The sequence below is a fragment of the Paramisgurnus dabryanus genome, chromosome 9, assembly GCF_030506205.2.
Source record: "Paramisgurnus dabryanus chromosome 9, PD_genome_1.1, whole genome shotgun sequence".
Classification (NCBI taxonomy): Eukaryota; Metazoa; Chordata; class Actinopteri; order Cypriniformes; family Cobitidae; genus Paramisgurnus; species Paramisgurnus dabryanus.
The window spans coordinates 24,033,968-24,058,783 of NC_133345.1; the positions used below are offsets into that span (position 1 = coordinate 24,033,968).

At 39.8% G+C, this 24,816-nt stretch overlaps 1 protein-coding gene across 1 annotated transcript in view; it reads left to right on the forward strand.

Annotated features, from left to right (window-relative positions):
• igf1ra (insulin-like growth factor 1a receptor) overlaps positions 1-24,816 on the forward strand; it is a 98,733-nt gene that overhangs the window by 68,144 nt on the left and 5,773 nt on the right. Inside the window, exons 4-20 of the mRNA XM_065283214.2 lie at positions 181-317; positions 3,159-3,303; positions 5,489-5,697; positions 7,249-7,375; positions 7,519-7,754; positions 7,863-8,030; positions 8,343-8,550; positions 15,442-15,719; positions 15,969-16,111; positions 16,203-16,368; positions 16,448-16,550; positions 16,636-16,706; positions 18,236-18,465; positions 19,656-19,763; positions 19,989-20,151; positions 20,342-20,471; positions 22,122-22,256. Coding sequence (XP_065139286.1) covers positions 181-317; positions 3,159-3,303; positions 5,489-5,697; positions 7,249-7,375; positions 7,519-7,754; positions 7,863-8,030; positions 8,343-8,550; positions 15,442-15,719; positions 15,969-16,111; positions 16,203-16,368; positions 16,448-16,550; positions 16,636-16,706; positions 18,236-18,465; positions 19,656-19,763; positions 19,989-20,151; positions 20,342-20,471; positions 22,122-22,256 — 2,757 coding nt within the window. The remainder of the gene's footprint in view (positions 1-180; positions 318-3,158; positions 3,304-5,488; positions 5,698-7,248; positions 7,376-7,518; positions 7,755-7,862; positions 8,031-8,342; positions 8,551-15,441; positions 15,720-15,968; positions 16,112-16,202; positions 16,369-16,447; positions 16,551-16,635; positions 16,707-18,235; positions 18,466-19,655; positions 19,764-19,988; positions 20,152-20,341; positions 20,472-22,121; positions 22,257-24,816) is intronic.

Sequence of the window (24,816 nt, forward strand, 5' to 3'; positions counted from 1 at the left end):
GAAGACTTTAAGCATAAACACCTCATGAAGCAGCGACCTTGTGTTTGTCAAAAACAAGTCTAAATATACTTAATGTTTTGGCGAGACGCAACAGTCTAGTCACGGTTCCTTGGCATTTGCCCACTTGGAGTGTGTATTGCTGTGGTCTGTCCTTGACTTTCTCTCTCTCTCTACCTGCAGTATGTTTTGCAAAGCATGTGACGGACTGTGTGATAAGGTCTGCGAATCTAAAACAATTGACTCGGTGGATGCCGCTCAGTCTCTGCAGGGATGTACGGTCATCAGAGGCAACCTGCACATCAACATTCGGCGGGGCAGTAAGTTCACACCTCTCTCTCCTTCCTCCATCACAAATCCTCTGAGATCGATTTCTCAAGCACAGAAGAATGACCAGTTCAGGCTCGAGTCACCCACTTTCACCTTGCTTAATAACTAGTCAGGTTGAGAACCTGAAAATATCAGTGAATTTTTAATGTAAAGATTGCACAGATATAAAAATGTTCTAATGATACGATAGCTGATTATTTAGACTGATACCGTTTGACTATAGTTTGGTTAGTATATTAAAGGAAAACACCACTGTTTTTCAATATTTTACTATGTTCTTACCTCAACTTAGACAAATTAATACATACCTACCTTTTTTCAATGGGTGCACTTCATCTTTGCACAGCGCATTGTGAATGTGTTAGCATTTAGCCTAGCCCCATTCATTCCTTAGGATCCAAACAGGGATGAATTAAGAAGCCACCAAACACTTCCATCTTTCCCATATTTAAAGACTGTTACATGAGTTGTTACACGAGTAAGTATGGTGGCACAAAATAAAACGTCCAGATTATTTTTAAGCAGATAAAAATGGGAACTATATTGTATGGCGGAAGAGCACTTAGTTTGCAGCACTTTGAAGTAGGCTAAATGCCAACACATTCATGATGCACTGTACAAAAATTAAGTGCAAACATTGAAAAACAATAGGTATGTATTAATTTGTCTAAGTTGAGGTAAGAACATGGTTAAATATTGAAAAAGGGTGTGTGTTTTCCTTTAACTTAGGAATGAACTGAAAGGAAAATTCTTGGCCAAAGTCGAATGAAATGAAAAACTGCCGAATACCAAACAACTAATTTGTTTTCTAATTATTTTGCCAATTTTCTCACCATTGCACAATGTTCTTTTTACTGTAATAAATTTTTAACATTTCACATTAATAAAAAAAATACATTCCAGTAGTCATTATGGGACTATTTACACATCGTCACTTCTCTGATCAAATAGCTATAGGTAGACTTGTTGAAACTGTTTCATTAACATTCAACCACGTAAAGTAGTTTCGGCCAAATGGACATTAATCCAATCTTCTATTCCTGCGCAAAATGCAAATAACCTATATATTGCCGCGGACGCACACCTGCGTGCACGGTCAAGCATGAGCAAATGGAGAGAGAGACGGCGGCAAGATTGACAGATGATAGAGGAAAAAGCGCTCAACAAAGTGGTCTAACAAAAAGCTTATTGTTAATAAACTTTTTATTTCACGTTTAAAGGTGCAGTGTTTAAATGTTAGTGGCATCTAGTGGTGAGGTTGCAAAATTGCAACCAATGGCTTAGTCCACTGCTTACCCCTCGCTTATAAAACACATAGAAGCTACGGTAGCCACCACCGGACACGCATGTCATTGTCGGAGACAACTTAGTGAAAAAATTGTCCATTAAAGGCTTCTGTAGAAAAATGGTGGCACAAAATGACGACTTCCCTCTGTGTATGTAGATAAAAAGGTCTCGTTCTAAGGTAATAAACACATACTGGTTCATTATCAAAGGTCTTTATACACCCCTGATAATATAGTTTTGTATATTATGTTGCATTTCTGTCAAGAGATCCTTCTAAAAATTACACACTGCACCTTTAATATAAGAGTTTTTTTCATTGTATAACTTTACTGGTTCTAGGAAGTTTTTATTACATACTGCTGATGTTCTTCGTTGTACTATGACATGATATGAAGCGCTAAAGTCTCTCGCTCTCCATGCTTGTATATTCATCAGACAAATACCAGGGATTGTCGCCACCGTGTATTCTCATACGCTGCATGGTGTTCAAGATGTCTTGATTTTAAATTATAAATGAAACTTGTAGTGCTGTGTGTTTTCGCGTCTTTCTCGGACACTTTAAAATACTTTTACCAACATGTTTGCTGCATTATCTGCATTAGGGACTATTTAATTGCCACAACAAAGACCTCGTAGTTCGGTAACATTTATTCAGCCTTTTCACTTGTTGGACCAAATTATTTTTTGCTAATTTCGGACGAATAATCACGGTTGCCGAGCATTCTGTACATCCCTAATAAACTTGCATTAACTAACTAAATTCTGAGGATTACATTTTCTCAAATATTATTAATTTAAAATATGTCCATTTATATTGAACATTAAACTTGTGATGTTTCTTTAAAAAAAATTATACACACAGCTCCAATTCATTGCATTTTCCTGTTCTCTTTTGATTTACAGCATATATTGCCAATGAAAAAATAGCTTTTATCGTCCAATTATTGGTCAATATATCGGCGCATCTCTAATTAAAGTATAATTTCCAGGCATGGAAAAGTCACTCATGGTAATAGAATTTATGCATTTGGCAGACGCTTTTATCCAAACCGAATGCTTTATTACAATGATTTATCAAGTGAGCTACAGCTTTTAAAATCCATACAATTGTAAAACATTTTTTCTAGTTTTCCTTTATTAGACAGCTGGAGCTCGTACAAAACCCTGCCAGGATTCTGACAGGACCAAAAGAACTGAACGTATCACACCAGTCCTTGGGTCTCTACATTGGCTTCCAGTTGCATTTATAATTGAAAGCCTCTGCAGACGGCCTTTTCCATTAATCACGAATGACTAGAAAGGTCATGGAAACTCACTGGTGAAAAAGTGTGAGAACTACATTAAAACTACATGTGTATTCCATGAGTGACACAATAAGCCCCCGAGTTGCTAATTCTCTTAGCGGTTTGATGTGGAACAGTTGCTGCCGCCCATGTATCACTCACACATGAAGTGATGAGTTACTGCAGACACTGTTTGTCTTTTGGGATTTGGTTTGTGTTGCTCCAGTGTCATCTCTCTTTATTTCTCTCTCTCTCTCACAGATAACATTGCATCAGAGCTGGAGAGTTTCATGGGTTTGATCCAGACGGTTACTGGATATGTAAGGATCAAACACTCGCACACTCTCGGCTCGCTGTCCTTTCTCAAGAGTCTTCGATACATAAATGGGGAAGAGCTCACTGAACAGTAAGACTCAAGCTTTTTTTTTGCACACTTCAGCTATCCTCATGTCATTTTGATGACTGATGATGTCGTCCAATATGCTCGCTACATGTCTCACTGAACACCACAGTTATTTGTCTGTCTGCGACTGGATCATTTGTGAGAGGAAATTGGCCGTGTCAGTGGACGACTGCTGCTCTACATATTTCTGCAATTAGTTCAGCGCAAACAGCTCCATTTAAACCCTTTCATGGGCAGTATTGAGAAAGAGCAGTGAACACTTGTTTTTACGGAGTTTGTTGCGTCACATTTATAGACGGTTTCATCTGATGCACGTGATACACGTCTGGATCCGAACCTTACTTCCGGTTTCGTTTTGACTAGTTGCTAAACTGATCTCTTGAACAAATGCCTCGTCGAAAATAACACATGTTTTGGTTTCCTAGGTAATCTATGTGTTGTTTTTTTGCTTGTTATATAAATAAACTACGTTTAAAGTACTTTGTTGTTATGTATTATTAGCGGAGTTTACTGGAAGTTACGTGCGGACCGCGACAGCCGCTTGTTTATGTTATTATTGCTGAAACCGTCTATAGACGGTTTCAGAAGCAACAACATAAACAAAACGGCTTTGTGGACTAAACGCAACTTCTGGTAGACTCCACATAGAACCAATAACAACAGAGTCATTTAACACTAGTTTAGTTTTGATAACAAGGGACATATCTCATATTTAACGCGTATCAACTATTATGCTGCGTTTACACCAACCGCCTCAAAATCGCGTATACCGCGCCTAGTTTGCCGATTGAACTGTTTGAATGCATTCGCGCATCAAGAGCGAAGTAGACGCGTGGAAAAAGCAAGCATTTGACGCTTCTTGTGGGAGGGGCAAGTGCTATGCGTTTGTCTGTTTGCAATATGGCTGATGTTGATTGATTGTGCATTTATCGAGAGAGTTACTGGTTTGTATTTCGTCACCTTACTATGGGGGGGGGATAAACGTTACGTGACTCAAAAGTGAAATGTGTATTTACAACTTACCAGGTTGCCCAATGTCCTCACTAACACTCTTCCAAGCGAGGTCCTCTTATTCATGTCTCTATAGAAATAAGAACTTGTGTCGTATAGCTCCGGTTGACTGCTCACAGACAATATCAAGCCTTCATGCTGAATGAGTGACTCTGGGCGGGACTGCCACAGAAATGCGTCTTCCGCACCGCTCTAAACGCCTCAACGCGTCTTCACATTGACTTAACATCTCTCGCGCTTGCCGCCCCTACCGCGGTTGGTGTAAACACAGCATTGCACTATGCTAGCAGTCTTTCATAGATCAGTTTAGCCACTAGCCAGATTGATAAATACATTACGGAATGAAAGTTCACTTTGATCGAGGCGCGTAACCGCGCCAAAGCGTGTAGGTCTGATGAAACCGTTTATAGTGTAGATAAAACAATTGCATTGTACTAGGCATTGTGCCTAGTTAAGACGCAGTGTTGGTCGAATGTCTGAAATAAACAGAAGAACATAAATATTTCTTGGAGGACTTGTTGTCCTTCACGGTCCTTTTATTGTACAACATGTTTCTTCAACGGTTTCCATAGAAACGAGTGAAAGCAATAAAACGTCAGCTCTGTTGGAATGTCTCAGAGATCGCATTGCTTGACAGGCAACACAAAAAAAAAAAAAAAGCTACAAAAAGTGATGGCTTTGATCAAACAATTAATTGCCATCCATCCTTTACCAAAGTATCACATCTTTATGAAACCAAATGTGTCCTGCTCATTAATATCTGCTGTCCGATTCATTTCATGCCTGGAGTTTTATCGTACATTGCAGACGTAGGGTGTGGGAAACTTCTCTGGCCTCTTGTTTTCAGTCTTCTAGTGTTAAGTTTCATCAAGAGGAATGCTTGTAAGCAGCGCAGACATTCTCAACGTTCCTGAGCTGTTCAGTTGGGCGCAGCTGTAGACTCTGTTAACTCTCTACTGAACCCTGATCTCCTTCTTTGTCTTAATGAAGCACGATCTGCACAGACTTCAGTTGTTGTTTTTCCACACATATCAAATTCATCACGTGTAAAACCAGATCAGATTCTTCTCATTCCATTCCTGCTTTTGTTAAGTTCTTCTTAAATGATAAATAATGAATCTATGAGAAATTGTTGGACTTCACGTTATTTTGTGTGTGTGTGTTTTTCGAACTTTAGGATGTATGCGTTCTCTGCAGTGGACAACCAGAATCTGCAGCATCTGTGGGACTGGGGCCAGCACAATCTGACCATTAGAAATGGAAGATTATTCTTCCGCTTCAATCCCAAACTTTGCATGTCTGAGATCCAGACAATGTGGGAGAAAACGGGTGTCAAGGAAAAGATGGAAGAGGGTGATGTTCGTGGCAATGGAGAAAGAGCAAGTTGTGAGTAGATGCGGTGTTTGAATATACAGCTCCACAGCAAAAGAATATAATTTATTATTTGGGCGGTATGAGTTTAATGTGATGAGAGTGTGTACCATGAAATAATGGCAAAATTATATGTATTGTACCTTGTTTAAGGCAGTTTTACTATTTGTAAGCAAAACAGCTCAAACTCTTATGAAAGTTATTTTTTGTGCCATTTTCGGCTTTATTTGATAGACAGTATGTAAGGAGAGGACAGGAAAGTACAGGGTGGAGAGAGTGGTACGGGAACGGCAAAGGACTTCGAGCCGGGATTCGAACTCTGGTCGCTGCACCATTTGTCGGGGCACTGCCCACTACACCACGGCTATGACATCATGGGGTTTTTTGTAAATATAAATTAGTTAAAAAAAAAAAGAAAGAAATCTTTCTCCTAAGGCAGTGGTTCTCAACTTTTTCAGCATGCCCCCCTTGGTGTAGGGTCCACCCTCCCATAGAAAATTCATGATTTCAAACTTTGAATTTTAATTAAACTAAAACATAATAAATTAAACAGAGTAGAAAGACTTATTTTTCTTAATTTGATCACACAGAATTTATGAAAATGTATTAATAAAATAAAATGTTTTAACTCTTTCCCCTCCAGAGTTTTAAAAAAATGTTTCTAGTCAGCGAGCGCCAGCATTTTTCATGATTTTCACAAAAGTTTAATGCCTTCCAGAAAATGTTCTTCTTTAAATATATAAACATACAATATATCAAATGAAAGAACGGACTCTCTGCTTTCAAAAAAAAAAAACTTTCATCCTGCCTTCATTAGTTCTCTTTTATCACCTCTCAAATGGGTAGGTTTCTTCAAAAACTTTTTTGTGAAGGACTAAAGGGCACACCAGACGCGCAGCGCAGTTCTTAAAAAATCGAACACATTGTTTTCTATCAGTATTTGCACACCGTCGCCGACAGGGGGTGCCGGGGACGACTCTGGAAGTTGTTCAAATCCCTGTCTTGCCACAGAGCGCCACTCACATAATTTAACATTAAATAACATCATATTTGTCCCAAATCACTAACAATTAACATTGGCTGGTAACATATATTTTGCATTTTGAAGTAGACACTGATCTGGCTAAGCTCACACTATTTAATGTGCACTTACGGTGTACAATACCTCCGAGTTGTCCTTGACGCGACTCGAAGCGGCGCTGAGAGTTAACTCATTTACGAGACTTAACTCGTCAATGGTGGGAAAAGAGTTAATACCGGGGCACCCTGTCACGACCTGGTGGCCCCCAATTTCAAAACCACGTTCCTAAAGTTGTTTAATCAGCCTTATTGTGTTTTTATCCGATTTCAGCCTAGATTGAATTTGCACTGATGATGGCTTAGCCGATACGCTTGTATATTTCCTCAGAATGTAACTGCACATGAGTCTGTGAGAAATTAATACAAGTGCCTTTTCTAATAGCACTTAAAATCCTAGAAGCTCATGAAAGATGGAAAGACAACGACGAAGCCTTATTTCAGCTAAAGATCTCTTATGGGTGCTTTTACTGAAATCCCCTCTTCTAGGTGAGAGTTATATTCTACAGTTCACATACAACCAGACTCAGAGTACTCGGATAAAGCTCACTTGGGAGCGATATCGACCGCCAGACTACAGAGACCTCATCAGCTTCATAGTCTATTTCAAGGAGGCGTAAGTATCAGACTGCTAAAACAACTATAAAGATATATTATTGATGTAGACTGTGTTCGAGACATCAGCGTTATATATATTTAGAAAATATATTTAACGTGTGTGTGTGTATACATGTCATTTTCTTTCTTTCTTTAATACAGACCCTTCCAGAACATTACAGAATTTGATGGACAAGATGGGTGTGGCTCTAACAGCTGGACCATGGTGGACGTGGACCTCCCTCAGGACAAGTCACAAGATCCAGGGGTACTTCTGTCACCTCTGAAGCCCTGGACTCAGTATGCAATCTTTGTGAAAGCTGTCATCCTGGTTGTAGAGGACAAACACATTCTGGGCGCTAAGAGTGAGGTGGCCTACATCCGCACCAATGCCTCTGGTAGGATTCGCCGCCCTTCCTTCCACTATCCATATAACAGTTTACCTATCTATATTAGATACGGTAATCGTGGCGTAATTACAAATTTAAATACTTATTTTTTCACAGCGCCATCAATGCCTCTGGATGTCCGTGCGTATGCCAACTCCTCTTCGTCCCTTGTGGTGAAATGGTCTCCTCCTATCTCTCCCAACGGAAACAAAACTTTCTATCTGCTTCGCTGGCAGCAGCAGGCAGAGGATCGTGAACTTTTCCAGCATAACTATTGCTCTAAAGGCACGTATTCACTTTAAATGTACACCATCTCATGTGTACTTTTTATCCCGCTTGTGCTTTGTCCATTATCCTATTCATTACATAGCTACTTGGCAAATAAACAAGTTAGACATGCAATATTGATTTGAGATTAGTATACAAGTAGAAAGAAGCTGCCAAGTTATGAGTCTGAAGGTAGCACATCTATGTAGGAAACTGGTTGCCAGGTACAACAACCAAAAAAAAAATCTTTGACAGCACAAAGCCATGCAATACCAACATATTCACAGACACATGTAGCTTTTTTAATTCTGTTCATGTTTCGTAATACAGAGCTAAAGATTCCCATCCGCATCTCGGCCACGGCTTTGTCAGACATCGAGGGAGACACCAAGCCAACCAAGTCGGACGCGGGCGGTGGTGAGAAGGGCCCGTGCTGCCCCTGCCCGAAAAACAAGGAGGACTTGGAGGCAGAGGCTGAAGACCGTTCATACCGCAAAGTCTTTGAAAACTTCCTCCACAACTCCATCTTCACACCACGGTATGACGCACGCACTCGCAGCACAGTCTGAATCGGCTCTAGGGTCGTATCAAGCCAAGATTTCGAGTAGTTGGAAGGGTTGGGTTGACAATTGGTAGCAAAGAAGCAAGGTTGGTTCCAGTTTACAACAGTGGCCTGAAGCCTTTCATTTGTTCAGTCTTCCAGTAGAGTGATTATCAAAGTGGGGCTGAGCTCATAGTCTCAAAGCTGCTTTATTTAATTGAATCAAAACCAGAATTTTGGAGGCCCTGACCGGTGGCTTAATTATTCCAACATGGGGCTGACAAGATCGGAACATGAGGTTTTGGAAAGGATAGTTGCCAGCAGCCGAGGCTGGACTGGAATCAGATGGCAAAGGTACGGAGCTGAGAACTCCTGGTCTATGTGCGGCCACGTCGTTGCTTGGGCGACGGTGGCAATTGCGTATTAAGACTGTAATTTGGGATGCACGAACAAAGGCAAGAAAGGAGAGGGACTGGATTAATGAGGTTGGAGAGCAGCCGCGGGCTGAGGGTTCGCTCCATGTTAGGCTTTTGTTTGCTGAAACAGGGAGTGACATCTGCATTGTGTTATCTGTTTACTTTTCTTGTGGCATCGGATGTTTTCCTGTTGAAGCCCTCCTGGCTCGGGAGAAAATACATCATTCAGGTTATCGAACGCACATGCTTTGAGACTTTCGAAGGGTTAAATCAGGACCTACGCCCTGAGTGATATAAATCTGGCTTTTTTAAGTGGGTTGTTTGTTTGGTTGTGAGCGAATGTGTGTGTGCTCTGGGGCAGGCCTAGGAAGTTGTGTGCTTAAATTGATGTCGCCAAACATCTTCCACCACTTAGCCCCTCCAAACCTCTGCTTCAGAAACTTTGTTTTCATCAAGGTAATGGTTTGTGGTTCACTCAGGGACAGCGTGATGCACCACGTCTGAAATCAATAGAAAAGAGATCTCTAAATGTAAATAAATATGCTTTCACTCAACAGCAAGAATGCTTATGAAGTCTTTTGTCTTCAGCATTGATGACTTCTATTTTCATCCTTTCAACTCGCTGATTTCTTTCTCCAGGGTTGCTATAGTTGCTTCGGTAGCCGGTTGACAGATTTCACATTGCAGTTCATTTTGACCCCTTTAACCTGCTAGTCTCAAACCAGGAACTTCTTATGTCAGTATGTTACGTTGCTCTGAGTGAAACTGTCTTGGCTCACTAATCCCTCTGAAATAAAATATTTAGGGCTGTCATTTTGATAAATCACATCGTTTCTTCATAGTTAGTGTGTTAATGCAGAAAATTAAACACTGCCACAGCGTCTCTAATTGGTTCAAATCAGCTCAGAAAGTTTCAGTTTGTAGAAATCACATAAAAAGAAACGTTTATATTGTCATTTTCAATAAATGTTTAATGATTTCATTTTCTTTTACACTGTTTGCTTTTAACTGTAGGCTTAAACCCATTAACTTTGACAGTTTTAATAATATTACTTAAGTTACAAATAATAAATACAGTACTGCATACTGTGAATTTTATGTATTACTTTATTGGGCTCGGATTTACAAGTATTATGTGAATTGGTTGGTTTGAATTATGTAAGTTTTTACTTTAGCTGTCTAAAGTAAACTTTAAAAAATCAAACATAAAATATATAAACAAAATAAAAGCATTGAAACATAGAAAAAAATACATAAATGCCATGAAAAGATGTAAAAGCTGCTATAAACGCCACGTCTTTCAATAATGTTATTGGCGGATGCTCTCGGCACATATAATACGTTCATCATAAACTTTTGCTTCCACTTAATACCTAGCCTGGTCCAACCAGACTCTTGTACATCATTTCATTTGTACAGAGAGTCTGGCCGCGCTCCATTGCAAAGCGTTACTTCCATTAAGGAGGGTCCTCTGTTGAAGTTTAAAACTATTGGATCTGCCCAGCATCACTCAGGATCTGCCATAGCCGATAGCTAACGTGTGGTCGTGATGTATATCATTCCCCGAAACCGGCCGGAAACAACAAGTCCGAATATTCAGACCACAAACTTTGCAAACCTGGTTCTTGCTCCGGCTTTAACTTCTGTATATTCGGCAGTTTTGCAACAATGAACCGAATAGATTTACTCACGTCTTTCTCCACTGCCATTACTGAACTACAACTCAAACTGACGCATGACCTCAATGTCATCGTTCTTAGCCACTCCCTCTGTTCGCTGATTGGACCTGCAGATTTTTGCAGGAGAAAACGAAACTCTACACAGCAGTCCCAGACGTAGTACTGAAGCCAAATGAAAATTAAGCGGAAGCACGTAGGAGGGTGGAGCCAGGCTACTTAATACCATCAGGATGCAGAATTTGTTAAAAACAAAAACTTTTTTGCAAACTTTATGTGCAAGTGGGGCTGAATTGCATTAACGGCAGAGCACGTACGTTGTTTTTTTTACCCCGGGGGGCATGATATCTGAAAGCCAATGTTGCCATTTGAAATCATCTACTGTAAACAAACGCCCTTACCCCAATAGAATCTGGACCTTCTTTTGATAGACCCGCCCCACCCATATGCAACCCAGGCAACGATGTTGGTTAGTAGACAAACCCTTACTGCTGATTGGGTACAAGTGTGATTTTGATTTCTTCATTCCAAAAGGACAGCAAAGAGTTTCTGGAGACATTTAAAGTGGACATTTTTGGTAAAAAGCTTGCATGCACTTAAAGGGTTTTGCAGTGAAACGCAGTTTAAAATAAGGCATTTCAATTACTGACTAATAACCTTTTCATTGCCATTAAAGCGAAATTACTGCACCTAGACATAAGAGCCTAATAAAAAATGTTTTTTTTAGTTTTTTTGTATTTTTTTTATAGTTTTTTATAGTTACAGTAAATAGTGTCATGTGGCCCTACATCCCCACCAAGCAAACCTCATCACCACCATCAAGACTTCAGGAGAAAGGCATCTGAGATGATCCGAGTTTGGGAAAAATTGAAGATGCTGAATGCTTGAGGGAGACGGAGAGAGAATTAAATTAATGTGTTTTTCCAGTCAGCGGTCTCTTCTTCCTTTCCTCGCTCGCTCTCTTTGTCTGCCGATGTTTTGCTTGGAGTGTCCGGCTCCCAGGAAATGTACAGCAAACCTATCTGGAATGTTAATGAATTCTAAAGGAAGATCCCTTTTGAGAGGGGTGGAAGAGGTGTGGGAGCCTGATCTGCTCTTTCACACTTCCACACAGCCTTTCTGGACCTCTGTGAGACGGAGGGCTCTGTAATGCAAGGCCACGTCATTCTTCAGTCCGCGCATCCGTGAAGATTTGATTTTCAGCCAAGGGGCATGAAGTGTTGTCCATGAATCAATAGGTCACTTGTACAAGTTTTCCTGCCTGGGAAAAGTAGACATGATTTCCCTATGTTGACGTTGCTGTGTTGGCCTGAAACAGCACCTGCTGGTTGGAAGTTTGCAGGTGTGAAATTTGCACGTGAGCCTGACCTTTTTCTTAATCAGCAGTTTATGCCAAGGGTGTTTGTTGAGATCTGCGCTTATGGCTGAGGATGACAGACAAGCTCTGTCCATGTGTGAGCGTGACTAGGTTAAAGGTTATAAGAAAGGATTTTCATTTGATAGAAAGTACAAGCTGGTCATGGAGTTGGTGCTTTCTGCTGGTCAGATGAGGACAATCTCTTGTCTGGACAGCTCATTTCCAGATCATCCAAATGCGCCACTTTTTTTAAAAAAATTTGATCCGAGTGCATTTTGCCTGGATCACACAAAAGCAACCATCAACTCGGTGTAATTATCGAGCACACTGTACTAAGTAAGACATGGTTAGTACTTACTTTGTCCAGTTAGATGTTGGAGCAGATTAGCTTAGACTTTTACCTTGCGCTATGAAAGTTTACAATAGTATAATTGTTTGTGTCTTATTTGAAATAGCTAAAGATCAAATCTAATTTTATGACCTGTTTATGTAGAAATTCAAAGCTTTGAAGTACTTTCTTCAAATGTACATCTGGTTTTCTTTAAGGTAATCTGCAGAACCTTTACAGTGATCACTGTATTTATGTGACGCTCAAGTGACACTGTGATGTGAGCTTTTACAGTAAATACCCTAAAGGCTAATTTGAATCCTTAGTAAGAGAGTATTAAATAGTGTCCCGTTGCATCCAAAATCCCCACTCGTAAGTCATAGAGGCCTATTCATACCTGTATGAAGTGACTTGGATTGATTTGTCTCTTTCCTTACAGCATTTTGTGTTAACCTGTATTAAACATTTCCATACGCGCGTGGACTCACGTACACACTTCATTCAACTCTCATTTTCGATTAAAAGTGGCAGAAAATGGCTTGAAGAGCTTATAGTACTATGCACCAGAATGTTTAAACATTCATAATGATTCGTAATTGCTTGTAATACTATTAAATATGAGACTCATAAAGCCTTTCTGTCAGGGAAATGTAGACATGATGTGCCAGTCCCTGGTATTGCTGTTTCAGGAATAACAACATCCATTATGCCTTTAAAGCAGAAAACTGCTTTATTGCACACGCAACAGGATACTGTATAGTGTATAGCTGACCTAAATACGTCTCCATTTAGGTCAACATGTTTTCTTTATTCTCAAATCAGATCATGTATCAGTTATTCAAATACTAGCTGTATGTGCTATTCAGTGGCCAAAACAGAAATCTGGAGAACAGGGGGATAAATGATTTACGAGATAATCTACATTTTAGCTGGTCAATCATGTATATATTCACATAAATAAATGTACATAAAATATTGATTTTATTAGCTTCTTTGAGTGTGAAACAGAACAAACAATCTCTTTTTAACGGTTTTACAAATGCCAACAACATAAATAATAGATTTTTTTACATTACAACTAAATAGGGGTGTCATGATTCTCCATTTTTGATTTCTAAGGTCACGATTCGATTCTCGATTTTTATCTTTTTTTTTTTTTTGAAAGCACAAAAAAGCTATGCCATTTTTAGACTAGACTTTTATGAAATATCTGACCTTGAACCCAGAGATGCCCTGCCATGTTAGTTGGTAAACGCACATATCTCATAAAACTAAACTTCCTGTCAGATGAACATTCCTGTCAGTACTTTGCACCTTGTCATTTAAACACGAGCAGAAGTAATGACGAGTTTATATGGACATGAACTTATTCTGTCGGAGTCCGCTGCTTGTGTTGTAAGTAAACATGATGCACAGTGTTTTGTACTTGCATATTTTTTAGCTTTCTCTGAATTTTCAGCACAAATGATGAAATAAGATCGCACAACTTTCACATGCATGCAAAATAAAACTGCGGAGATCAGCCGCTTTAGTTTTATCAATGAAAGGCTGAAAATAGCGCTGTACACCGTGTGTTCGCGCCAGAAGTCAGAAAAGATGTAAAACATTTTGTTCAGTACCTCAGATTAGATAAATGGATGGAGAGAAGGCGGTCTTTTGTGACTGTTCGAACACATTCAACCACATGTGCGTTTACACTACAAAAGCTTGGCAAGCCAATTGAACGTGACATGGGGGCGTGGCAGCATCAACGTTCCATTTTGAATTCGAAGTTCGAGGTTGTGACTTAATTTCGATCGATATCGAAATCGTGACACCCTTTCCACTAAATGTAAAAAAAGAAAAAAAGCCTGAAATGGTGTCTGTCAGTCCTATGTTTGACACACTTTGCTATATCTTTTCTATTTCTTTGGCACACTGTGGTTTTCCCCACATCAATCCCAAACCATCCTGTCTTTTCCATCTGCGGTGGATCCTATTGTCTGGTCTGACTATTCAATCTTTACAGAGATCCCGATCCCCTAAAATTGGCTCTAGGTAAGGCGGTGGCCCTGCCCTGGTCATATGTGTGAGGTGGCAGTGGTCAATTGACGTTAGTAAATTCTTGTGGTTGACTACATGTCTATAGACGGTTTCAGCAGTAACAACATAAACAAGCGGCTGTCGTGGTCCGCACGTAACTTCCGGTAAACTCCGCAAAGAATAAATAACAACAAAGTTCTTTAAACATAGTTTATTTATTTATATAGTTTATTTATATAAATTTATAACAAGCAAAAAAACAACACATAGATTACCTAGGAAACCAAAACATTTGTTATTTCGACGAGGCATTTGTTCAAGAGGTCAGTTTAGCAAATAGTCAGACCATTTAAAAAAAACGAATCCGGAAGTAAAGTTCGGATCCAGACATGTTTCATGTCCGATGAAACCGTAGCGGCAACAGGTTTGACCTGCAGCCAGGGCCATATTGTTATGGATGTTTGATATTTGTACCGAATGTGCCTTTCCATTTCATTTTGTCATCTGCAGAAATGTTCACTGCGTTTGATGCTTTATTTGCAGTTTGGATTAGGTTTAAAACGTGCTTTGCAAATAAACATGCAGGGACGTCTACTTAATCTTTCCATCATAAACCACAAAGAATCAGAATGAGAGGAAAGACTCAGGGCAAAGCAAGAGAGTTAACAGTTCAGGGATGTCAGCTCTCATTTCTTTTTAAAACTGCAAATTTCCACAAGGGAACAATCTCAACCCAGCTGGATACATTGCAGTCATAAGAATTTAAAAGATCTCATTGCTCAGGATGATAAATGATGAATAAGATTTAAGAGACAAGAAGTAGTATTTTAAGTATCCTGCCTGTTTCTAAGAGACCTATTAGACATAGAGAATTAGCAGAAGGTTTGGCTTTTCTGTGGAATTGTGTTTAGGAAAGCGGTGTGTGTTGTAAAGCACTCATGTGCAGTAATTGGCTTGTATGCTTTTTAAGCCAGTGTAGACTTTGCTGATGCAGGCTGACTGTACTATATCTCTAGATCGCTTATCTTTCACTGTCACTTTCTTTTTTCTCACTTCCTTTCATATATCCCTTTGTATTCTCTCCCTTAGACCTCCGGACCGAAAACGCAGAGACCTATTTGGGGTTGCCAATGGTACGCTGCTACAAGGTGCGAGCAGGAACTTCACCGTCCTGGAGGGCAACATCACAGACTCCGAGTTGCATGACAAAGAGTACCCTTTCTCAGAGGGCACAGTCCACACTGAGATCATGGAGATATCCAACCTTCAGCCCTTCACTGTGTATCGCATCGACATCCACGCCTGTAACCACAAGGTTCACCGTTGCAGCGCAGCGGCTTTCGTCTTCTCCAGAACCAAACCTGCAGGTCAGCAAAACCCACAAACCTAATTTGTGCAGCTGCATATTCAGACCAGAAAAAGTCTAATTATTCCTGTAATTATTCTTAAAAATTTATTTATTTATTTCCTTACTATGCCTTAAGTGTCGTTTTTATTAGTTATCATGTTAACAGCTGCTAAAACTGAATAGCAGTTGAAATCTTATTGGATTATTGTAAGCCCGAGAGAGAGAGAGAGAGAGCACGCTTGCCTTGAGCAGTTCTGTATTCCACCAGACAAAGCGGATGATATTCCCGGCATCGTGACTCAGGAGAGGGATGAGAAAACAGAGGGATCTGTACTACTGCGGTGGCCCGAACCGCATCATCCCAACGGACTGATCCTGATGTACGAAATCAAATATCGTCTGGGAACCGAGGTCAGTGTTACAAATAACTCTCATTCCATCGGGAAATAGTTAAAACAGTGGTCGGATCCACAAACCGGTTTTGTGCTTGTGTTCGTTACAGCCGGAAAAGCATGAGTGTGTATCACGGCAACAGTATCGGGTGCTGAGAGGAGCTCAGCTGACCAATCTCGCTTCTGGAAATTATTCGGCCCGGGTCAGAGCCACTTCACTGGCAGGAAATGGGTCATGGACTGAACCAGTGTCTTTTTGGGTGCCGCCCCCCAAAGGTAAGAAAAGAGTAACACAAAAATATGTTTTGAAAGAGATATGTTTAGTTTTGCTTAATTTTGCATGTGTGTCTTACAGGAAATTATGATAACGCCTTCTATCTGGCCATCATCATCCCCATTGTAGCACTAGTGTTGCTTCTAGCAGTGGTCACTGTGGCCATCTTTGTGACCAAAAAGAGGTAACGTCCTATTTATTAAATAAAGTAAAAGAATTTAGTGTGTGGTAGTCTGATGTTTTTAATGCAACGTTCATTCGACCTGCAGGAATAGTGACAGGTTAGGAAACGGTGTCCTCTACGCTTCAGTTAACCCTGAATACTTCAGTCCTTTTGAAAGTGAGTATTGTGTAACTTCTTTAAGAGGTTTATACAGTATGCATTACTTCTTCAGAATTGTGATCTTCTTTACCTGTGATATCTGAGCATCCTTAAAGCAAGATATATTTACTTCCCAAACTTACTGAAGACTTTTTTCAGCAATATATCGTCAATTAAGTTGATTTTTCTTGAGCTATTTGCATTTTTAGTGTACATTTAAGCTAAATTTAATGGGGGTTATGGTTTAAACAAGACGTTGCCATTGGGGTATATAAACTCAATTAGAAATGAGTCTTAAAGGGACACTCCACTATTTTTTGAAAATATGCTTATTTTTTCCAGCTCCCCTAGAGTTGAACATTTGATTCTTACCGTTTTGGAATCCATTCAGCTGATCTAGTCTGGCGGTACCACTTTTAGCATAGCTTAGCATAATCCACTGAATCTGATTAGACCATTAGCATCATGCTCAAAATAACCTGAGTTTCAATATTTTTTCTACTTTAAACTTGACTCTTCAGTAGTTACATTGTGTACTAAGACTGACGGAAAATTAAAAGTTGCTAACATGGTGTAGTTACATGATGTAACTTCTATCTACAGAAGTGTCAAGTTTTAAATAGGAAAAATATCTAAACTATTTTTGAGCGTGATGCTAATGGTCTAATCAGATTCAATGGATTGTGCTAAGCTATGGTAAAGTGCTAGCGTCAGACCCGGAGATCGGCTGAATGGATTCCAAAACGGTAAAAGTCAAATGTTTAACTCTAGGGGAGCTGGAAAATTAGCTTATTTTCAAGTGTCCCATTAACATTTCACACAATTTTACTTCTCAAGTAAATGTATGTTGTTTTAAAGCTGGTTTTAAACTCAGCTACAGTGTTCCTGTACCTCAATTGGTAGATCATTGCATTTAGCAGGACCAGAGGTCATGGGTTTGAACCCAGGGAACACACAAACTAATAAAATGTATAGCTTGCAACGCACCATAAGTTGCTTTGGAAAAAGTGTCTGTCTAACAGTGACGGCCAGGGGACTTCTTTTTCGAGGACGCACGTCGCACGATGCAAAGTTCATCACAACATGTCTTTGGCACCTCATGTGTGGCTCGTCATATAAAAATATGTGTTTGTCGCGTCATGTAAACTTCTATGCATCATGCGTGAATACAAGCTTGATGCAGACGCTTCAAAGCGGTTTATGAAAAAAGAGATTTTTACCCCTTGGAAGAGAAGTCACTGGCCGCCACTGCTGTCTAATGCATAGATGTAAATGCTGTTGATGTATTTTTCAAGTAAACAAGTCTAAAATACTCATTAAAAGATATATTTATTCATGTTGTGCGCCTCCTGATGATCAATAATACTTAAATAATTTGTCAGAATAGAAATCATTTGCTTAATTTACTTCAATAATAAAGTCATTATATGATGTTTGCCTGGTTGTGAGAGACGAGTTTGTGATGTGTCATCGTGAGTACAGTGCTGTGTGGTGCACTGCACGATCTGTTCAAATATGTTAATCCTGCTCTATTTCTGCAACCTCAGTGTATGTACCGGATGAATGGGAAGTGGCTCGGGAGAAAATCACCATGTGTCGTGAGTTGGGCCAGGGCTCTTTTGGTATGGTGTACGAGGGCATCGCTAAGGGCGTCGTGAAAGATGAACCTGACACCAGAGTGGCCATCAAGACTGTAAATGAATCAGCAAGTATGCGTGAACGCATTGAATTTTTGAACGAAGCGTCGGTCATGAAGGAATTCAACTGTCACCATGTGGTAAGGAGGGCGGAATATTAACTAACTGTAATAAAAAATTAGTTTTATACAAAATGAAAAGTATCGCTGCATCCGAAATTCCATACTGTGACAGTAGGTGGATAGTATGAATGATTTTGGACGTACTACACCGGCCATGTTGATACATCACATGATATATGTCGTCATAACAACATTATGGAATGACGTTAAAGGAACACGGACACATTTTGGGAATTTACCTTATTCACAGTATCCCCCAGAGTTCGATAAGTCCATACATACCTTTCTCATCTCCGTGCGTGCTGTAACTCTGTCTGACGCAGCCCCTGTTAGCTTAGCTTAGCACAAAGACTGGAAGTGAATGGCTCCAGCTAGCATACTGCTCCCAATAAGTGACAAAATAACGTGAACATTTTCATATTTATGTGCTGTGATTTGTATAGTCACAGCATGTACAAATAACAAGGTCATATGATACACAGCTATCTTTTAACAGTATACATACTGGGAACCAGTGTTGGGGGTAACGCATTACAAGTAACATGCATTACGTAATAATATTACTTTTCTGAAGTAACGAGTAAAGTAACGCATTACTTTTTAAATGTACATTTTAATATTTGAGTTACTTTTTCAAAAAAGTAATGGAAGCTACCTTTTTAGTTTAATTAATTCGATTAAAAAAAGTATGTACTGAATTAAACTAAACGTAGTCACATTATGCACTCTATGCGTACAGCCTGTATGGGAAAAGTTTGAGTCAGAAACTGAGATGGCAGTTTTTTTCATAAAAAAACCTGCAAGGCCTGAAAGAGATCAAGCCTCAGCTAAGAAAATGTAACGCAAAAGTAACTAAAAAGTAACGTAAGCATTATTTCCATGAAACGTAACTAAGTAACGCAAATAGTTACTTTTTTTGGTAAGTAACTTAATATTGTAATGCATTACTTTTAAAAGTAACTTTCCCCAACACTGCTGGGAACTATATTCTCAAAAGGCGAAGCACTGCTACTGGGCGGAGTGATCCGGGTTCTTTTCGCCTACTGTTTTAGGAATACTATGAATTAGGACATACTGCTTGCCTCGCCTTCGGCTTTTCAACTACTATATAGTATGAAAGCGGTTTCGGACGCAACAATTTTTTTGCTCAAATGTAGTAAATTCACTGTTATAGAATTTTTTTTCGTTCTATGTCCTGATTGGTTTAGGTGCGATTGCTGGGTGTGGTTTCACAAGGTCAGCCCACTCTAGTGATAATGGAGCTGATGACACGGGGTGACCTGAAGAGCTACTTGCGTTCTCTTCGTTCAAATGAGGTACTAAAACATCACATTTTTCCCTGCACAAACCAACAACTTAAATCATCCAATGCTTACTGTTCTTCATCATAACATAAATGCAGTACTTGGATAATTTTTCCATCATTTGTCTTAAAGTATATTTGTTTATTATCAACATCCTCTCCATTTGTGTGGGCTTGCAGTAGACAAGTAAAAAATCAGATGTTGAATGCGGCATTTGTGTTCTTGTTTGCCATCTAGCAGGGATCCAGTAGTCAAGCTCTGCCCCCGCTGAAGAAGATGATACAGATGGCTGGTGAGATAGCGGATGGGATGGCATACCTCAATGCCAACAAGTTTGTCCATCGAGACCTGGCTGCCAGGAACTGCATGGTTGCTGAGGACTTTACAGTTAAAATCGGAGGTAATCCTAAGTTTTTGTTTGATTTAAAACATTATAGACAATGAAGCCTTAAGCCCCTAGACTGACCGCACCTTAGACAGGAAGAGGCGTCTGACATGTAGCACATTAATCATAGTTTGTGACTAAGGTGTGACCGGTCTGTCAGCATTAAAAAAACACTTCTTATCTCATCTGTACTTTCTGTGTTTAGACTTTGGCATGACACGAGACATCTACGAGACAGATTACTATAGGAAAGGGGGAAAAGGACTGCTGCCAGTTCGCTGGATGTCCCCGGAGTCTTTGAAAGATGGCGTGTTCACCACAAATTCTGATGTCTGGTATGAGCTGAGACTTTTCTTTTGACACACACATGCACAATTAAGTCAACTGTTGGTGTGTGCGAGTGGCCCAGTGTGTGTTTGCATGTGCTACTGTAACACTGGTTTGTCTCTTTCTGAACAACAGGATGTCCCCTCAAAGACCACTAGACACAAACACAGTACTTACAAGGCTTCAACAGGCTAAAAACATTTAAACAGCATCTTTATTTTTTCATAAAAGAAATTCAGTTGACAGCAGGGGAAGCCTGTATGAGGTGAATGTGGTCTAATGATTTTTTCCACCGATCTTCTGTGTCGAGGGAGTGTCGACATCACTTCCAGACATTCTTACAGTCCCGGCAAGCCGAATCGTGTCCAAACACATTGCCTAGACCGTTTCTCCACACCACGGCTTTAGTCCCAACAGCGGTGGCTCAGTAGAGCAAAGTAACAACGCTGTAGACTCTCTACACCAATTCCGCAGTTTCCCAATCTCCAGCGTCCCACAGCTCTGTCACTCCGTGTTCTCCTAACCTCCTCCAGATGTTTGGTAATGATAGGGTCGGTGTGCCAGCGCGGTCCCGCCTCCACGTCCCTCTTTCCGTATCTGCCGCTTTTGAAGTCTCCGAGATGAAAAGAGCCTCCCGTCTTGTACTCCCATAAAGCTCGCCGTTAGGTGTCTTTATTTGTTTCCCTTCCCAAAAAATGCGGTTGTCTCTTTCAACATGCAGATGTTGCAGCCAATTAGATGCAAGTCACTGTTGTAATAGTCCTGTTTTAAAGGGTGTTGAGCTTCGCGTTAGATCCCCGGCCAATGTAGAAAATTTGTCTGGGAGAACTAAAGAATAATGACTGGCAACAGTGTGCTCTTTGTGCGGTTTTTATTTGGGGTTTTTTGAGTTTCTGCTCTGCTGCTGCGCTTTCTCACCGGCCGCCGGATAATATATGGACTCATTTTCATTAATGAGGAACACAGGGCTAACAAAAACACCACAGTAAAGGAAAAAGTTCAGGTCAGCAGCTTGTGTTGCGGTTTTGCGCGTTGTTTTGACTTGAAAATTAGCATTTTGTTGTTTCGGGCCAGAAGTAAAAAAAAGGAAAAACTTATTGGATAACAAGGTGAATAGGTTCACAATGATCGATCCAACAGAAAAAAAGTTTACAATTTGTGACCAAGGTCCTCTGAAGCACAACAGTGTAAATGGCTCCATATCAAGACTAAATCAGTAATAACCTAAAAAGGCATCCCTGGTCCATTCTGTCATGCGCCAAGCTGTTTTTCTAACACATGCCTCTTATGTGAGCGCTCTTTAAAAACTCCTCGATCTGAGTCAGGCGAACCTGAAACCCGAGTCTAAATATACAGTGATAATTAGTCAACTAGTAGTACTGTCAACCTACTGGCACTTTAAGGCCTTGCAGGATCGCAGTTGCTTTAAAGCATCTCTTCGTGTTTCCTCCCCTCTGTTTTGTCTCGACCTTAAATAGCCTCATTCCTTTCCTCTGCGTCCTCATCCCGCCGGATCGAGTTACCGCGTGTGCATGGTTGCTGGCGTGATGTGAGAAATGGCTTTTGTGACATTTAACAAGATTTGCATTCGGATGCAATGACTGCCTTTGCGTTGTATCTGAAGACTTATTTTTTTTTAAATATCCCTTTCTGTCCAGGTCTTTCGGAGTGGTTTTATGGGAAATCGCCACTTTAGCCGAGCAGCCCTACCAAGGCATGTCCAACGAGCAGGTACTTCGATTCGTCATGGAGGGAGGACTTCTGGATAAACCGGACAACTGCCCTGACATGCTGTGAGTCTCTCGTTTTTGTATCTTAACCTTCTCTTAAACAAACACACAAGACTGATTTTTTCCAAAAGATGACACATCAAAGACATTTGCTCCTACGACATTTGGCACACTTCTTTTTAACCTTAACCCTTTGTCCTTTGTCAGTCTCTTCTATTTAAGGATGCAATATCATGATAAAATGTCAAAAGTATGTCACCGGATGGTGACATTTGCGTCATGGGTTAAAAGAAGACAGGTGACATCATGTTGTTAGGAAGTTTCCTCCTTGGTAAAGTGAAGTCCATAGAAGGGTGACTATTTGATTCCCAAGGGTGATTCGGGACCAATACTGTTCTACTTTTATGACACCAGATGATAACATCTTCATCTGAGCGTTCCCTTCTGCGTCACCAATCTGACGTGTCATAGCGGGCTCTTTTTCTAAATACTGATCTCCGTAATGAAACGAGAGATCTGTCTCTCCGTTTGTTTCTCTGTCTCTTTCCCGTCTCGACTGTTATGGAAACACAAACCCACGTTTCCATGGCAGCTACAATGGGGTGTCCTGATTGCATGAGAGAGTGGAGAAACATATGTTACAGTGCACTACATAGCTTCCTCTATATCAATAAAGACTTTTATACGTTGTCATCTGTATCTCATCATTAAACTAGGCTAAACGTCATGATGTCAGGCCGTCTGTCACATTTGTATGATATCATGAGAATTCAAGTAATGTTTGGCTAAAGCACAAGGGCAACGATCCATAAATGGCTTGTAAGGGTTCAAACAAAGGGAGGTTTCATTGCACTTCATGTTTAGATCACACTTTAAAAGTTTAGAGCGAATCAATCCTGATTCTTGTTACTTGTAGTTTTGTTATTGAAAGCAACAGACGGTAGTCCTGTCCTGTCACAGATCGGTGTTTGTTTTTTTGTTGCTGTGTGTAAACAAATGCTAAATAAAATTTTAATTATATTTAATTATTAAATGATATTTAATGACTAAATTTTATTTAATTATATTTGAGATGTCCTAGGCGTCCAACATCTACTTTTGGATAGCCAATAGCTCTGTGTCCTGATGCGCCTACTTATATTATGCCCTAATAGTATGTACTGCATTCGTGTTGGAAAAGTACCTACTTTTAAGTGCAAAATGACACAGTATTCAAATACTAATGCGAAGTGGTGATGATACCGATACTTAAAAAATTAAAACATCAGAATACAATTCAGTTTTTCAATTTGCATTTAAGCATTACTTCATTCATTACTTGTCATGTAATGTTTACTCTGTAGTTTACATTATTGATTCAGTGACGCATCATTTATTTAATTTGTTAATTCTGTATAGCGTAACTAAACTTCGCCCTCTCGCAGTGAGTTGTGGGTAATATTAGCTGTTTGAGTGTCTATGGATCTACACTTTTGGATGTAACTTTATACTCATTTTTAACATGCTATGAATTTGAACGTACTAATTCTAATTTCAAATACTATTTAACTTGGATATTATGCAGATTGGGACACAGGTATAGTTAGCTAGAGGCAATATACAATATATGTGATAATTACTATCATACGGTACTGTACATGATACGATATATAATGTGATATCAAGCAACATCTTGCCTGTATACACAGAAAAGCAATCCCATACTGCACTGCGAAAAGGTCAATGGGAAAATCATAAATGGCTTGAGAGAAATGTTAATTATTGATATTCTAACATTTCATTTTATATTAAACGAAATGTATGTGCTGTGTATTTTTGTGTTTGTTAGATTGTCAAATTGTTAGGTTACTATAGCTACACGCAGTTGTCAGACTTTGCGATTGTAAGCTTCAGCTTTAGTGCATTTTTTACATTTGGTTTTAATTCACTTCACTGAGTAAAGACAAATGGCCTCTGCTATGAATTTGTAATCCAATAAATGCAGAACAGACAAGATTCTTGCGAACACAAACCTATGCCCGAAAACATGCAGTTGTTTCTCGGGAAAGTTTCATTTCATTGGTTCCTAAGGGGCATCTGGGAAAAGAGTTCCCTTTATTCAGTGCAGTATTTGACCCGAGGCCCATACTCCTTGCGAATTACGGCGAGAAGGCCTCCGTGTTGTGAGGCTGAGGCGCCCAGCTGGGTTGCCTACTCTAAACCTGTGACTGGAGTTCACTCTAAATATTTGCGCATTTATTTTAGTGGGTCAGTGGGTTCAAAGAGTATTCTTAGCTTGTTTGTGTTTTACCATGATGGAGTGGGACAGTACCACACCGAACTGTTATGATCATTCGTTTTATTTAGGGTTTTACTCTTTTTGTGATCTGAAGTGATCACAGTTATGCAAGTCTTTTCTGTTTGTATGACTACAGAATTTTCTCGAAACTCCGTAACACTTCAGTGTGCTTTTTACAGCGAGTGAACACTGCCACCTGTTGATGGATGGAGATGCAGTAGTTGCGCTCCATAACACATGGGATCATGAGACTGTATGGACATTATATTGCTTTTTTGCATTGATTAACACAATGATAGATTGGGTGCTTGATCCAGATTAAGATATATCCTCAAGTCTACGATG